This window comes from Branchiostoma lanceolatum, chromosome 9 (genome assembly GCF_035083965.1).
Source record: "Branchiostoma lanceolatum isolate klBraLanc5 chromosome 9, klBraLanc5.hap2, whole genome shotgun sequence".
In the NCBI taxonomy this organism is placed as follows: Eukaryota; Metazoa; Chordata; class Leptocardii; order Amphioxiformes; family Branchiostomatidae; genus Branchiostoma; species Branchiostoma lanceolatum.
In genome coordinates this window covers 13,346,993-13,361,126 of record NC_089730.1, presented here as the reverse complement: position 1 = coordinate 13,361,126, position 14,134 = coordinate 13,346,993, and the positions used below count along the sequence as shown (strand labels likewise).

Genomic DNA, 14,134 nt, shown 5'->3' with positions numbered 1-14,134 from the left:
GTCTCTGTTAACGTTTTCGTTTTTAGCCCACATGCAAATAAGGACCTCGCATAATAAATTGCATAAATCATATCAGTCGATCACCTTCTCTACCAAGATAACACAAGTTGTCCAATGTATGAAAATCTTGTTTTCACAAAAAAAGATATCGTACCATTTCCTCATAAATTATGTAAATGAGGCCCTCTATGCAAGATTTGTGTCTAATAGTGGCCACATTTACTTAACTTCCAAATGGTGCAAAAATGAAATCCCCATCATTTACCACTATGGATTTATAGTATTTGTCATTAATTATGCAAATTAAGTATCAATTTGCATAATTGATATCTATCGATATCTATCTCTTTCTCAGTTACATATGTCATGTGTTTGAGAGTCCTATAATAGAATGCAGCTGATTTATAAACTGTCCTCATTAATTATGCAAATCAGATATTGATTTGCATAATTGGCATATGATTATGTAAATCATCCCTTAAGCTATCTACACACCAAAAATTATGATGATCCGTCATCCCCTTCTTGCGTTATTCTCTTTCAAAGTTTGAGTCAAAATCAGCTCCTGCAGTTCCAAAAAAGCCGCTAGGGAGTCCAAATCTACAGGACATATTTTCCTAACAAAGAGCTATCTACTACTTAAAAATCATGACTATAGCATGTTCAGAAGACGAGATTTGAAAAGTGAAAGTTCCCCTGCAGTACCATAGAAAGTCGCTAGGGGGCCCAAAATCCAATCATTACAAGGTCTCCCACAGACCTACCCACCTACAAAATATGAAGACAATACATCCAGGCATTCTTGAGTTATCGTCCCATGGACTTTCACATTCCTGTACAATTCCTAGAATTCTTGCAATCTGCACACAATATAGTAAAAATTTGGCTCGCCCCTGAGGCGTCGCCAATATAGCGGTGAATGTGTATTGGTAGCGACGGTGATATCGTCATATCAGAACATGTCAGAGGGCCAGCATGCCCTTTTTCGTAAGGCGTAATGCAGCCTTTTTCGTCTTCGTAATCCGTAGGCAGGCGCGCCCAAAATCGACGTACTTCGTAATCAGTACATAAGCCGTAACGCGTAATTGTTTATTGTTATTCATTGCCACTCCCATGTCAGAGGAGAATCTTCGAGATTCCAATAGTTTGACTCACAATAAGCTCCAGAGCGACCAGACAGGTTCGACTTCATGTAATGCAAAAGTAATGTCGTGGCGGATCATCATTAAGATATCTCTAACAGAATGTATATATATGTGTAATAGTTACACTTTTTTCATATTAGTAGGCATGTGCTGGCATGGCTACTAACTCTGTTTGAAAAGACTAGAACAGTTTTCTACGCTTTCTGACAGGCTTTCTCGCACTGAATGCTTCTTCGGGTTTTCAGCTGCCACACGTTGTGCTCAAAATTTACAAAAAAGCTGTTCCGAAAGTTGTTTACTAGTATTTGGGTGGCAAAATACATATAACGTTGGGTAACATAAATTCGGGATTTTTCCGATAATGATTGACTGAAATCAATCTAGCAGAACAATAAACCATCCTTTTTTTCTATTATTCTGTCAGTATCATGAACTATCTTTGCACTAATCATATATATGGTAGATTTTGTCTCTAGTCGTGCTGACACCATAATATTTCAACTTGAAACTACCGTCCGCCGCACGCACAATGACGGTGCTGTCGGACAGGGGTGAACATTAATTCGGGAGAGAAGATTTGTCTTGAATATCTTACCGCTAATTATATTTTATACAGCAGCTATTCGTTCCATCCTTGGCTTGAGGAGAGTGCTATGGATATAGACGTGTCCAAGTAAAAAAATACACGAAAAAACGGCCGTACCGCACACATCAGGCCTACGGGAACAACCCGTGTGTTGAGTCGGTAGCTATAGAACGTCAAAGTCGACATCCACCGTCATGGCAACGTGTACATTATTCATGGCAAGTTAGCCGGATGCCGTAGAATTGATAATACTACTATGTCCATGTATTCCTTGTTGTGTTAGGAGCAAACTTTGAGGAAAATATCGTCCTCAGTCCACAATCACACACAACATCTAGACAAAAAAGTGTTCCTCACAAACCTTTGTCGTCTGCTTGACAACAGGATTCTGGGTAATGATATGGCGGCGGGAAAATACACGTGCCGTAGGTTGTAGCAACAAAGAGGGGTTTTGATGATTGATCACACTTAGAGTCCAATTGAAGGTCAGCAATTTTAAGAAAATAAGTTGTCTTGTAAATGATTGTGTTTAGCAGGAAGCGGATGTGACATTTGTCTTATAAACCAGCCGACAACGATGTAGTGTGATTCTCCCACGAAGCCCTCAGACTGTTCCAATAAGGGACGGAGAGTTTTTGTCCTCGTCGCCTTCTAATGCATGCTTATCGAAGCTTTTCAGACAGTGTTCTGAATACGTTAGTCTGTCAAGTTTGCATTTCTAGCGGTATTACCGATGTTGCATCTAGCGCATATCCCTAAATACCCCGTTTTCGAAAAATCCCGAATTTAAGTACCCCACGAATTTATGTTACCCAACGTTACGTGTCAATTATATAATTAAGGACATTATATAGGAATGAGGCGGGGTAGTTGGTTTGGTAGGTAATGGACGCGACCATGCCAGATTATGAATTACAGTCACTGTCAGCTCAGCGTATTTGGATTAATGTTGCCACGGGGGCACAAAATTGGCGTCTTCTACAAGAGCGCACGTCAGGTTACCATGTTGCCATTGGTTAAGCCATGACATTGCAAAATGAGACCGTACTTCCTTCAAATACATTGGAGTGGAGTTGAGATAACTTAGACGTATGTGATAGCATTGGTCCCTCATAACGTCACATTATTATTTCTAAAAATACACGAAAATAGAAATTTCCACCATCAAAGGTCTTCCTCAAGCAAGCTGTGGTGTTTATCGGGCTCAAATGTGGCATCCCATGTCAGTTATGAAAGTTCGCAGTTCAATAGTGCCTCGTATCATAAGTTAACAAAAAGGTTAGACTCCATTTGATACAGACGTCATTGTGTGCGACCTAACGTCAGTCTAGACTTGGTCATTATCACTCATGCGTTTAATGCAAAGAACTAAATTAGCATGCTTTTCAAGTAATCTTCAAGACGATCACCAGACGTCTGACGCAAGAGTTCAGCTTCTAGGTGTGTGAGTTTTGACTGATTTAGGGTAGAGCGTTAGCCTCTACCAGTCTTCGCGAGTAGCTGGGAAAATAGTAGAAATTGGCCAAATGTATGAGTCAATTGTATGAAGGGAGTCGGCTACGGAGAGAGGGTCCAATAACTGCGGATGGGAATGCTATCCTCCATGGCCAAAGTCCCCCGGCAAATGTTCTCTCTATTTCCGACGCGGTTAGTCTGGTAGTCTGGTAGAGACTAGTAGAGCGTAGAGAGACTGACTGAATTTAGCGTCATATGTAGCTTCAGAATTTAGCGTCGAGCGTTCTCGGGACGCCCCAAGTAGCAGCATTACCACACATTCCCAGAACAATTGCCAGGTCATTCGATCTGCACGGAGCATAGGTGCAGGCAAACAACGGAATGCGCCCTGCGAACACGCGCTTCGCACGACCCGACTGGGGGTCGTGCATGTGGTGCGCCTGGGGGCTGAACTAAATCTATAACGTAGTTCATGTTTCATCACACAGATACCGCCCTATCTCTACGCTTTTGCGTGCTTGATTATAATTCAGTAAACTGTGCCCCTATGTATGAAGTAGTCATGCATATCGCTCGGTTGTGTTATTTTTTAAAGGAAAGCGAACAAGCGAACATTAAAAAAATCCAGCTCCTATGTCATAAAACAAGTAGTGACATTAGTTTGGCCCGACTGCTGACCTGACCGTCTGTGTATTGCCATTCGGAGGGGAGCAGCCGCTAGTTCCGTAACGTTCTCGTCAAGATGCCTCTGCAGACGACAGTTATCGGGAGCTATCCCAAGCCGGAGAGTGTTCCTGTACCGGACTGGTTCAAGGCAGGCCCTGGGATCAGGACGGGGCAGGAGGGGTACTCGGCACAGGAGTATAATGACTTCCGTAAGGACGTAGCCTCCGAAGAAGGTAGGAATTTCCAAGGGTTCTTGCATATGATCTTATCTTATAACTTTACATTGTAGTTGGTCGTTGATACCGGCCATAAAGTAGAAACAATGACTGTGTTAACGACGTTGTTTCAACCCGAGATCGGTGGTATTACGCATAACGTGTCCTCCAGAGTACTGTTATTTCAACAAACCATTGTTGTTGGATCTTGTTGGGGGCCGGATATCAGGGTGCAGAGTCAGCTGTTCTTACCATACCGGTAACTCGTATAACGGGACAGACAGAGGACATCTGCTTGGATCCCAGTCAACGCCGAGTAGGACATTGCTTTGCCTCCAAGCAGACATATTTAACTGAGTATTGGGGGTTTTGTGGTTTCTTTTCGTTTGGTCCCAAGATAAGTTGAACAGGAACGGAAAGCTTTCGGCGCCGTGACTACCCTCTCATTTCACCAAGGAACCATCCATTTTCTTCACCAAACCGACGGTCAGCTAGCTCGGAGTCCAGCCTTGTATACTAGTAGCTAAGTTATACCATCTGATGCGGTCGCTACTCCCAAGGAGGTTCTTATAATATAGGAATTCCCTTTAACCTCCAGCGTAGCGAGACTTGAAACAATGCTGGATTCCAGGCTATAGAGCTGAACTCAATCACGACGCGGTCAAAGTTCAAGGAGCGCTAGCTGACGGGTGCTAATCACCAAGCAGATGTTGGGTGGGTGGTAGTTACATGCCCGTAGCCAGGATTTTGATTGGGGGGGGGGTCTTTTTAATGTTTGAGGGACCAGCGAGCGCCGCGAGGGGATGCAGCGGACTTAGTTGCAGGAGAGGATCAAAAACGACCTGCACTAGTACTCTTACGCGGTACGGGAAACGGGCCAACCATGGCTGACCTATGCCATATATATGTCAATCTTCTATAGCCGGCAGCAGGGCATGCCCTTGATCTTAAGGTTTTAAAGAGTTTGAGCTCGGACGTAGGCCTGTTTCCAGTTTCACTCCGCAGACGTAGATAAATGTATTACAAATTTGTTTTTAAAATCATGACTATCCCATGTCCAGAACACGAGATAGTAAGAGGTTAACCAGTAGTCCTGCTGTAGTGGCAAGGAAAGCCATCAGGTGGCCCATAATCTTATCGTTTCTTGATTTTGCCACCCTCGCCAGTAAACGTTAAACCAGGACCGCCTATCGCTCGACGTTACATCTACGCTCGCGATGTAACGTCGAGCGATAGGCGGTCCTGGTTTACGAGGGTGGATTTTGCCGACACCAGCCAAAGGTCATAAAGATCTATCTTCCATCTTTAACTTATCCGATATCCTATGTGCTACCCATAGACAAAGACACACACACACAGACAAAGGCAACCGAAAACATGGCGACGCTACTAAATACCAACGACGCCACCCCTCTTCAGGAATGTGACATTTGAACTTAAACCGTTGTTGTTGTTTTCAGAGTTAGAGAAGCAGATCACAAGGGCGATCCGGGAGGTGATCCAGGAACAGACAGACATCGGGATCGACGTGATCACGGACGGTGAGCTGAGGAGAGAGAACTACATTCTATACTTTTGGTACGTTTTGAACACTTCACTGTTTTATTCAAAAGCTCTCGTGTGCTTTTACACAGAACTGATTTATGTGGTACCACCATTACAACAAGACATAATACAATCTTGCAGGAATAACAATTTCAACGCATGGAACTGGTACACATAGGTAAGTCGTAACACCAGTACATGGCATGTACTATAATTACGACTTACCTAGCAAGCTTCAAGCGGTAACATGTAATGAAAGGTACACAATTGACCGCCACTACATGATTGTCCATCGGACAGGATTTTGACGGCTCCTTACATATGTTGTAATTCAACAGGTTGTAAAAATGTCAAAAGGTTGTAAAAATGTATCCTCCAAGCAGAGGTTTCGATCGGTGGAGGGAGGGCAGCGTTAAAAATCGCGGTCACTACTAGCCACTGGTCGAATCCTCTGCTCGGAGAATGGTAAGAAAGGTAAAGCGGCCGATCTCAGACTAAGAACGAAGCATAACGCTTTTTCCTTACATGTAGCTGGTAGTGCAATGATGCTTCGCTACGGCTTGCGTATCGTGAACCGTCACTTTAAACTTTGTTTGTACAAACCAATAACTTGACAGTTTTCTCTACCGTGACAGCCGGCAACTGAACGGGTTTGATTTTGATAACTTGGTGAAGGAGACATTCCGGAATGGGGCGTGGTCAGGGTTCGTGCCCGCCGTGGTGTCGGAGGTCGGCCCGCGGGACGACAGGCCGTTCGTCCTGGAGGAATGGCAGGCGGCGCAGAGCCTCACTGACCAGCCCGTCAAGATCACCATCCCAGGGCCCATGACTATCATAGGGTCTACTGCAAGTAAGTAATGCAGGTCATAGAATAACCCTACGAGGGAGGGGGTATACTAGCGCTACCAGTTATCATGTGCTAATTACCAATTATCGTTCACTTTCGGTCATGCAAGCATGCCAAGGTGTACTATAAAGTCAGTTCCCATGAGCAATACTGCGGTTTTATAAGATGAATGACGTTTGGAATAAATCGGACGATAATTGGTAGGGCTACGTTATAGTAGAGAAGATTCTTTACGTGTTCTTCACAAGTAGTCCTGTAGTAATTATAACAAGAGGAAATTTCTCGATATTTGCAAAGGGAACCGAAAATCAGGCAGGCAGGCAAAACGTCTAATCAACGGATACCAGCGAACGGTCACATCATTTATAAACTTCTACTTTTTTCAGATCGTTTCTACAAAGACCGAAAGGAGCTAAGCGAGGCATTGGTGTCGGTGATCAACCGAGAGGTGCGCGCCCTGGCGGACGCAGGGTGTAAGTACATCCAGATCGACGAACCCGTCATGATGCGGAACCCGGATATTGCTGAGGATTATGGGATTGAGCACGTCACTAGGTGTTTCAAGGTTTGAATTTATCATAAATAAACCTCAGTAAACAATCTCTGCAGAAAGTACTTTTTGATTAAAAAAAAGTTGTGGTAGCTAAGTAATAGTCGCGAAAATATTTAAATGGTGGTGCTTGAGTCAAGATTAAAATGTCTAGATCAAATTCAAGAGAGGCTTAAACATCCAGCTTTTGCTACGATCTTTTTCTCTGCCACCAGGGTCTTCCAATGGATATCACCAAGTCTGTTCACGCCTGCTGTGGATATCCGTCATACTTGGTAAGTCACGCGATCCGAACTGAATATCATTTTCGCACTTATCAATATCACCATGCATGTCTATTGTTACACAGGCATACTACATGTGTATGACCACCCTCAAATCAGTATGTCAAGTATGTAATATCAGAGTTTAGGAATAGGAACAATTTAGCAATGTGGTAATTCTATAAGATTAGTCTAATCTTTCATGACCACCTGCTTCTTTGCTTCAGGACCAGACCGACTACCTGAAGGCCGACAGGACGTTGTACGACCGACTGGCTACAAAACTGGATAACGCCGGCTTCGACCAAAGTACATCTTTATTATATTATAGAGACAAAACGTCTTTAACATACAAACGTATTGTTGATGTTGTAATATATACATGTACTTAGCTATTAGCTGTAACAAAGAAGGTTATGTTCTAGAGATGTATTGTTTCCTCAAGTTTTGTTATGCTGTTCTGTCGTCGTCTCATTGCAAGAGAAGAATTAAATGTTTCCTTTTCTTCAACAAACATGCAGTGTAATTGAATGCACTGTTAGTTCTGTAGGCAGTAACTGCGATCTTTCTCCCCCCCCCCCCCCCCAGTCTCCCTAGAGGACGCCCACTGCCCCACGGACCTGTCGTTCCTGTCCAAGTTCAGCCGTACCACCGTGGTGCTGGGAGTGGTGGCCATAGCCCGCAGCAGGGTGGAGCCTGTGGAGGAGATCCGGGGACGGGTTCGGGAGGCCCTGCGCTTCCTGCCGCCGCACAGACTGGTGCTGGCCCCCGACTGTGGACTGGGCTTCCTGCCGAGGGACGTTCTCAGGGCCAAGCTCAAGAACATGGTCGCAGCGGCGAAAACATTTCCCGAGATCTAAGGAAGATACTTTAAGGAAGATCGGTTTTTAATCAGGGTCCAAGAAAGATATTTTAAAGATAAGATGGACACATCAGGGTGGTTACATCGAGACGGAATCAGGACGATGAACCCCTATCAATGCTAGGGTCACATTTCCCAACCGGGACCCGACCGGGCTGCTTGCGAAAACACAAGCTATGCTCTTATTAATTTTTTATACGTTTTGTTGTTGTCTTTTGTATCATGCTTTTCGTTCCCCAAGAGCGCGCCCGGCCGGTCCCTGGATTGGAAATGTGACTTTTCGGGAAGGCATGGGAAGAGTTTAGCGGCTAAGAATATTGGTGCTCAATATTATACATCAAGAATTATCAAAATGTCACACCTTTTAATCGGTTTTAATCATTTTAAGCGAACTTCAAAGAATGTACGTACCAAGGAATAAACCTATTTTTAAGAAGCAACAATTCTTAATCATCGTGATTACATGATATTATAATTCTTGCTTTTGATGCTTTTTAAAACACATTTGTATTCTCAAATAAAACTTGTATTTAAACAAGGAGTGATTGTGTCTTCCTCTTTTAACTTCCTTTTATAGTTGATACCAACACTTTGTAACAAAAGGGATCGTTGTTGAAGCAAATTCTAATATGAATTTATGCCATATTTTTTCCACTTTAATTACATTGTCATTGGGTGAAACCGACCCATAGGCTTGCCCAGGGACAGATGACAATTGACAACAATGTGAATCTCTGGCACAGATCTTTATATCGTTAACGTTTTTATATTGTCGCCCTACTACCAGTCTAGATATATCAAGCTTATCACGATAAATGTACAAGGGTATCACAATGAACTGAAATAAACTTAATCGTACGGCACTGACAACAAAGTCGACCGAGGACTGGATCATATTGACCATCAGGATCCATTTAGGTCAAAGAGCGCAGTCATAGTTAAACAAAAAACAGAAAAGTCAAACAAACGGAACTTTGGACTGTCTCGCCGCGACTGTTCGCTCTAATTGAGGCTGGGATCCGTTGCTTGTCTAGATCTGTCTAGCCTGAGTACAGCCTTTTTAGCTTCCGACCGCTACCCAAGCTCCGCTACCGGCCAAAAAAACTGGACCCGCACGCATCTCATTTGTTTGGATGACCTCTAGATGACCTCGAAGAGCAGCGGACCAATGACGCTGTTCCATTTTTCGCGTAACCTATGTTGGTTTTCTCAGGTCAGCACTCCGCGGGAAGTAGCGGAGCTTGGGTAGCGGACGGAAGCTAAAAAGGCTGGTACTCAGGCTATTGCTTGTACCAAGGTTGCTTGTACCCTTTTCTGTATTCATATGTACTTCAAGCCAAAATGTTGACAACCGTGGTCGGTAGCTACCCTAAGCCGGACTACCTCCGGATTCCGGACTATTTCACCGACGGTACTCCGGCTGACTTCAACGACTTTCAGAGGGCTGCTGACAAGGAAGGTATACACATGTACAGTTTGGGATACATATTAACCATTTCAAGAGAACCTATTTTTATCATATCACCAGTACGTGCACGCAGTTGTAGATACTCTATGGACATTGGTCGTGGTTTTGCTACAAATGTTTCAACAGAAGAAAACAAAATCCAGGCAGTACACTGTTCAGAGGGACAGCAGTACACTGCTTTGCAACATGCTTATTACAGGTTTGCGTAGCAAAACCTTTGTTGGATCCGTTGGCCTGTGTGGTGCCCGCCATCTCGAATTGTGACGTCACAGGGTCGCCATACCATTTTATTGGGAGGGGTGTTTTTTGGGGTCGCTAGCGTTCTCTCTATTTTTAACAAATCGGCACACAACTATCACACATTCAACTCAAATAAAAATTCAATACCAAGTATTCATAAAAAGATCCCGTAACGCTAAACTAACATAGCAAACCTGAAGTATATGTAGCACAAATACTCAACTCTAGTTTGCACAACTCTTCAGAGTTAGAGAAGCAGATCACACTTGCGATCCGGGAGGTGATCCAGGAACAGATCGACATCGGGATCGACGTGATCACGGACGGGGAAATCAGGAGAGAGAATTTCGTCTATCACTTCTGGTATGTAACTTAAGAAAATCACAGGAGACCCACTGTTCCCTTAACTCGAACATAAACTGAGCTATATCTAAATGGCACAACCGGAAGTGACATTTTCATGCAACCAACACAAAAATAATCTCGGCATATTGGTCGTTATCTGCTTTTGGTTCGTTCAAGAGGTCGTCATAGCTTGTTTTTTTTGTTCCGTCATAGCAACGGATGCTGTCCGCCATCTTGGTGTTCCTCAAGTACGATATCACTAAAATGCAAATAGGACACCAATATGGCGGCCGGTGACGTCACGTGAATGCTCACTCATACTATATAACCAGTGCGAATATCTTTTCCTTCCAGTCGTCAGTTGGACGGTTTCAGTTTTGACCAGTTGGAGAAAGTGACTTATGGGAACGGTGCTTCCACTGAATACTTTCCTACAGTGGTGTCAGAGGTCAAGCCACGAGACGACAGGCCGATTGTTCTGGACCACTGGAAGGCGTCCCAGGCGCTAACCGAACACCCGGTCAAGATCACCATACCTGGGCCCATGACCATCATAGGGACCACTAAAAGAAAGTTACATGCATCGCTCAGTGCAAGGAGTTTATATCTGCCTATAATCTCGCCAGTTGGCTTCTTTCATGTTTATCGTGCTTTTCATGTATTATCATTTTTCTACGCTTTTTTTGCTTCCTCTTTGTCGTTTTCATTCTTTTCCTTACTGTCTCTGATATAAAATGCATTAGCACTGTTTTAAGTCCCTAATCACGTCTGAATGATAAATTTGAAGTTTGTAGTTATGTGCAGGTTATATGCCTTTGGTATATTGCATATGAAAGGTTAAACTTGTTGTATATTACAGACCGTTTCTACAAAGACCGCCGCGATTTGAGCCAGGCGTTGGTGTCGGTGATCAACCGAGAGGTGCGCGTCCTGGCGGACGCAGGGTGTAAGTACATCCAGATCGACGAACCCCTCATGATGCGGGAACCAGAGATAGCCGAGGAATATGGGATAGAGCATGTTTCAAAGTGCTTTAAGGTGAGTTAGGTATGGTAGCTGTAAAGTTTAAGGCATGAATCTATGTAAATGAGGTCATCAATATGCACATACGTTCATAGAATATTATCAATATCCTATTATCGACGTTTCTGAGTTTCAGAACTTGCCAAAAATGTTCTATTCAATCATCATCAACATGCAAATTATGCAATGTAAATTTTACCATTGTGCACATTTCCTTATGCTAGTATATTTAGCCTGGAGTCCAGCCTTATTAGCTTTCCGTTCCCTACCCAAGCTGCGCGGTGAGGAGCGGAGCTTGGGTAGCGAACGGAAAGCTAATAAGGCTGGACTCCAGGCTAAGTATATTACGATATTTGTCCACACTTTAGGGTCTTCCCCAAGAAGTGACAAAGGCTGTACATGCTTGCTGTGGATATCCACTTTACTTGGTAAGCACAAATGTACACAAAAGAATATACATGTACATGTAGCTTGAAGTAGTTTGAAGTTGTTCTTTCTTTGGGCATCAGCTGCAATTACATGTACTTTATAACTTTCCTTTTTTGCTTGTCTTTATTCCAAAAGGACCAAGAAGACTACCTGAAGGCAGACCGGTCGCTGTATGGCACGTTGGCAGACAAACTGGATAGTGCTGGCTTCGATCAACGTAGGGTTCATTTCTGTACCTTCTCATCTTCTTCCTGTTAAAGTGAATTGAATCCGGGAATCTTTATTTTCCCATTTCCTTTTGTGAAGGAAGTAAATTACCTGTTTCTGGACAAAGTAGGCACAAATTCTAATATCAAAAGGAAGGAATAAAACTTGTTTTATGTGGCTCCTGTAACTTTGGGGATTTTCCAGGTGGTTTTATGTTCGTAGTTTTCGCGGTGACCGTTTCATCGCGAAAATGCTTATTGTCTTCTGACCACATATAGATACCCCCTTGTTAATGTTACAACAGCCACCTTAAAATCACATACTTCTCTATCAAATCCCCGCAAACTGAACTCTATTTACAGTATCAACAGATCTACATGGACTAACATAAATCCATCAGGGGTACATAATTCCACCATCCTGAAAAGATATGTCCAATTGCAAACAGATCTCCAACCCAATGTCCCCCAGTATAATGCACTCCCATATATCTAAACTGTGCATACCTGGGGAGTGCTGCAGATTTATATAACCTGGCGGATTAATGTTAATGGAGGTTGTGATGAGATGAGATTAATGGTTCATGCTGCATGCATCATCTCCTCTCGTCTGATTGAAGTTATTGCTCGAAGTTTGCCGTATTTGTTTCCTCCCTCCCAGTCTCCATAGAAGACGCCCACTGCCCCACGGACCTGTCGTTCCTGTCCAAGTTCAGCCGTACCACAGTGGTGCTGGGAGTGGTGGCCATAGCCCGCAGCAGGGTGGAGCCTGTGGAGGAGATCCGGGGACGGGTTCGGGAGGCCCTGCGCTTCCTGCCGCCGCACAGACTGGTGCTGGCCCCCGACTGTGGACTGGGCTTCCTGCCGAGGGACGTTCTCAGGACCAAGCTCAAGAACATGGTCGCAGCGGCGAAAACATTTCCCGTGAACTGAGGAAGATACTTCAAGGAAGATCGGTTTTTAATCAGGGTCCAAGAAAGATATTTTAAAGATAAGATGGACGCATCAGGGTGGTTACATTCATTTTTCATTCATTGAGCCGGAATCAGGACGATGAACCCCTATAGGGTCACATTTCCCAACCGGGGCCCGGCCGGGCTGCTTGGGAAAACGAAAGATTAAAGTGTATAACATGTTAACAATAAATATGCGCAAACTTTGCTCTTGAATAATTTTATTTTCTTTTATATCATACTTTTCGTTCCCCAAGACTGCCCGACCGGGCCCTGAATTGGAAATGGGACCCTAGCATAAAGCTGGCTTTTCGGGAAGATATGGAAAGAGTTTAGGCTTTAGCGGCTTAAACTATCGGTGCTCATTATCATATACTACTATAAAGAACTATCAAAATGCCACACTTTTTACAATGAATGCATGTACCAAGGAATAAACCTATTTGTAAGAAATAATGCATATTCATCATCGTGATTACATGGTATTATGATACTTGCTTTTACGTTTTTTAATACACAGTTGTTTTCTCAAATTAAACATTTATCTAAGATCAAAGTGATTCTGTCTTCCTCTTTTAACTTCTGTTTATAGTTGATACCAACACTTCGTTACAATCTCTGGTACAGACCTTTATCGTCAACGTTTTTGTTTTCGCCCAACTACAAGTCTAGATATACATATATTGAGATTACAAATGTATAAGGGTATCAATCACAATGAACTAAACTAAACTTCGGGGCCTTCAACGTAGGCCTTAGTCAGTGCAAAATAGAGGTACGTTGAAGGTAGCCTGAGTACCAGCCTTTTTAGCTCTTGTCCGCTACCGGCCAAAGCGGATCGTGGAGAGCGGACGAAAGCTAAAAAGGCTGGTACTCAGGCTACCTTCAACGTACCTCTATTGTTCAATGACTAAGGCCCCCATTCCACTAGACGGCGATCGCGCTGCTCACTCCCGCGACCTCAGTATTTGTGCAACCCTTGATTTCACATTTGGAATTCTTGCAAAATGTAAAGGTATGACTGTAAAGACAAGAAAACACACACAAGCGTGAAAAATCATTTTATATCTAAGAAATTCGTGTAAGTGATCTGTTAGGGCCCTGTCACACTTATGCGTATATTCACGTGCGTGTGAGTTGCGCATTAACATTTTTTTCGGTTTAAATAAAGTTTGCGGGGACAATGTATTTTTCTAGTTTAACCCACCGTTGTGCAGCCAAGTGATCGAACCTAAGAAATCACTTCTTCGGCTGCAAACTTAACCTAAACCAGAAACATGTTAATACGCAACTCATGCGGACTTGTATATACGCACAAGTGTGACAGGGGCTTAAG

The 14,134-nt window shown here is 43.4% G+C and overlaps 2 protein-coding genes across 4 annotated transcripts; both read left to right on the top strand.

Moving 5' to 3' along the window:
- Positions 1 to 3,854: 3,854 nt before the first annotated feature.
- LOC136442385 (5-methyltetrahydropteroyltriglutamate--homocysteine methyltransferase-like) lies at positions 3,855 to 13,322 on the top strand. 3 transcript variants are annotated; one of them, XM_066439204.1, is made up of 7 exons: positions 3,855 to 4,085; positions 5,528 to 5,645; positions 6,248 to 6,462; positions 11,047 to 11,225; positions 11,579 to 11,638; positions 11,775 to 11,856; positions 12,507 to 13,322. In XM_066439204.1, the coding sequence occupies exons 1-7, from the start codon at positions 3,929 to 3,931 to the stop codon at positions 12,776 to 12,778; spliced, it is 1,083 nt and encodes a 360-aa protein (XP_066295301.1). In that variant the 5' UTR covers positions 3,855 to 3,928; the 3' UTR covers positions 12,779 to 13,322. The 3 variants fall into 3 exon arrangements, with proteins under 3 accessions (XP_066295301.1, XP_066295300.1, XP_066295299.1); XM_066439203.1 differs by lacking the exons at positions 11,047 to 11,225; positions 11,579 to 11,638; positions 11,775 to 11,856 and adding exons at positions 6,846 to 7,024; positions 7,225 to 7,284; positions 7,500 to 7,581 and having other exon boundaries at positions 3,858 to 4,085; positions 12,507 to 13,320; XM_066439202.1 differs by lacking the exons at positions 11,047 to 11,225; positions 11,579 to 11,638; positions 11,775 to 11,856; positions 12,507 to 13,322 and adding exons at positions 6,846 to 7,024; positions 7,225 to 7,284; positions 7,500 to 7,581; positions 7,861 to 8,675 and having other exon boundaries at positions 3,860 to 4,085.
- LOC136442390 (5-methyltetrahydropteroyltriglutamate--homocysteine methyltransferase-like) lies at positions 9,101 to 11,040 on the top strand. The gene is made up of 3 exons (XM_066439209.1): positions 9,101 to 9,593; positions 10,088 to 10,205; positions 10,542 to 11,040. The coding sequence occupies exons 1-3, from the start codon at positions 9,476 to 9,478 to the stop codon at positions 10,918 to 10,920; spliced, it is 615 nt and encodes a 204-aa protein (XP_066295306.1). The 5' UTR covers positions 9,101 to 9,475; the 3' UTR covers positions 10,921 to 11,040.
- Positions 13,323 to 14,134: the final 812 nt, after the last annotated feature.

What these genes read in the sequence shown, in the direction of transcription:
- LOC136442390 (XM_066439209.1), top strand. Translation starts at nt 9,476, where the DNA reads ATGTTGACAACCGTGGTCGGTAGCTACCCTAAGCCGGACTACCTCCGG. An exon ending in GAGGGCTGCTGACAAGGAAG is followed by an intron (nt 9,594 to 10,087) that starts GTATACACATGT and finishes ACAACTCTTCAG; the next exon opens with AGTTAGAGAAGCAGATCACA. An exon ending in AATTTCGTCTATCACTTCTG is followed by an intron (nt 10,206 to 10,541) that starts GTATGTAACTTA and finishes TTTTCCTTCCAG; the next exon opens with TCGTCAGTTGGACGGTTTCA.
- LOC136442385 (XM_066439204.1), top strand. Translation starts at nt 3,929, where the DNA reads ATGCCTCTGCAGACGACAGTTATCGGGAGCTATCCCAAGCCGGAGAGT. An exon ending in ATGTTTCAAAGTGCTTTAAG is followed by an intron (nt 11,226 to 11,578) that starts GTGAGTTAGGTA and finishes TCCACACTTTAG; the next exon opens with GGTCTTCCCCAAGAAGTGAC. An exon ending in GTGGATATCCACTTTACTTG is followed by an intron (nt 11,639 to 11,774) that starts GTAAGCACAAAT and finishes TTATTCCAAAAG; the next exon opens with GACCAAGAAGACTACCTGAA.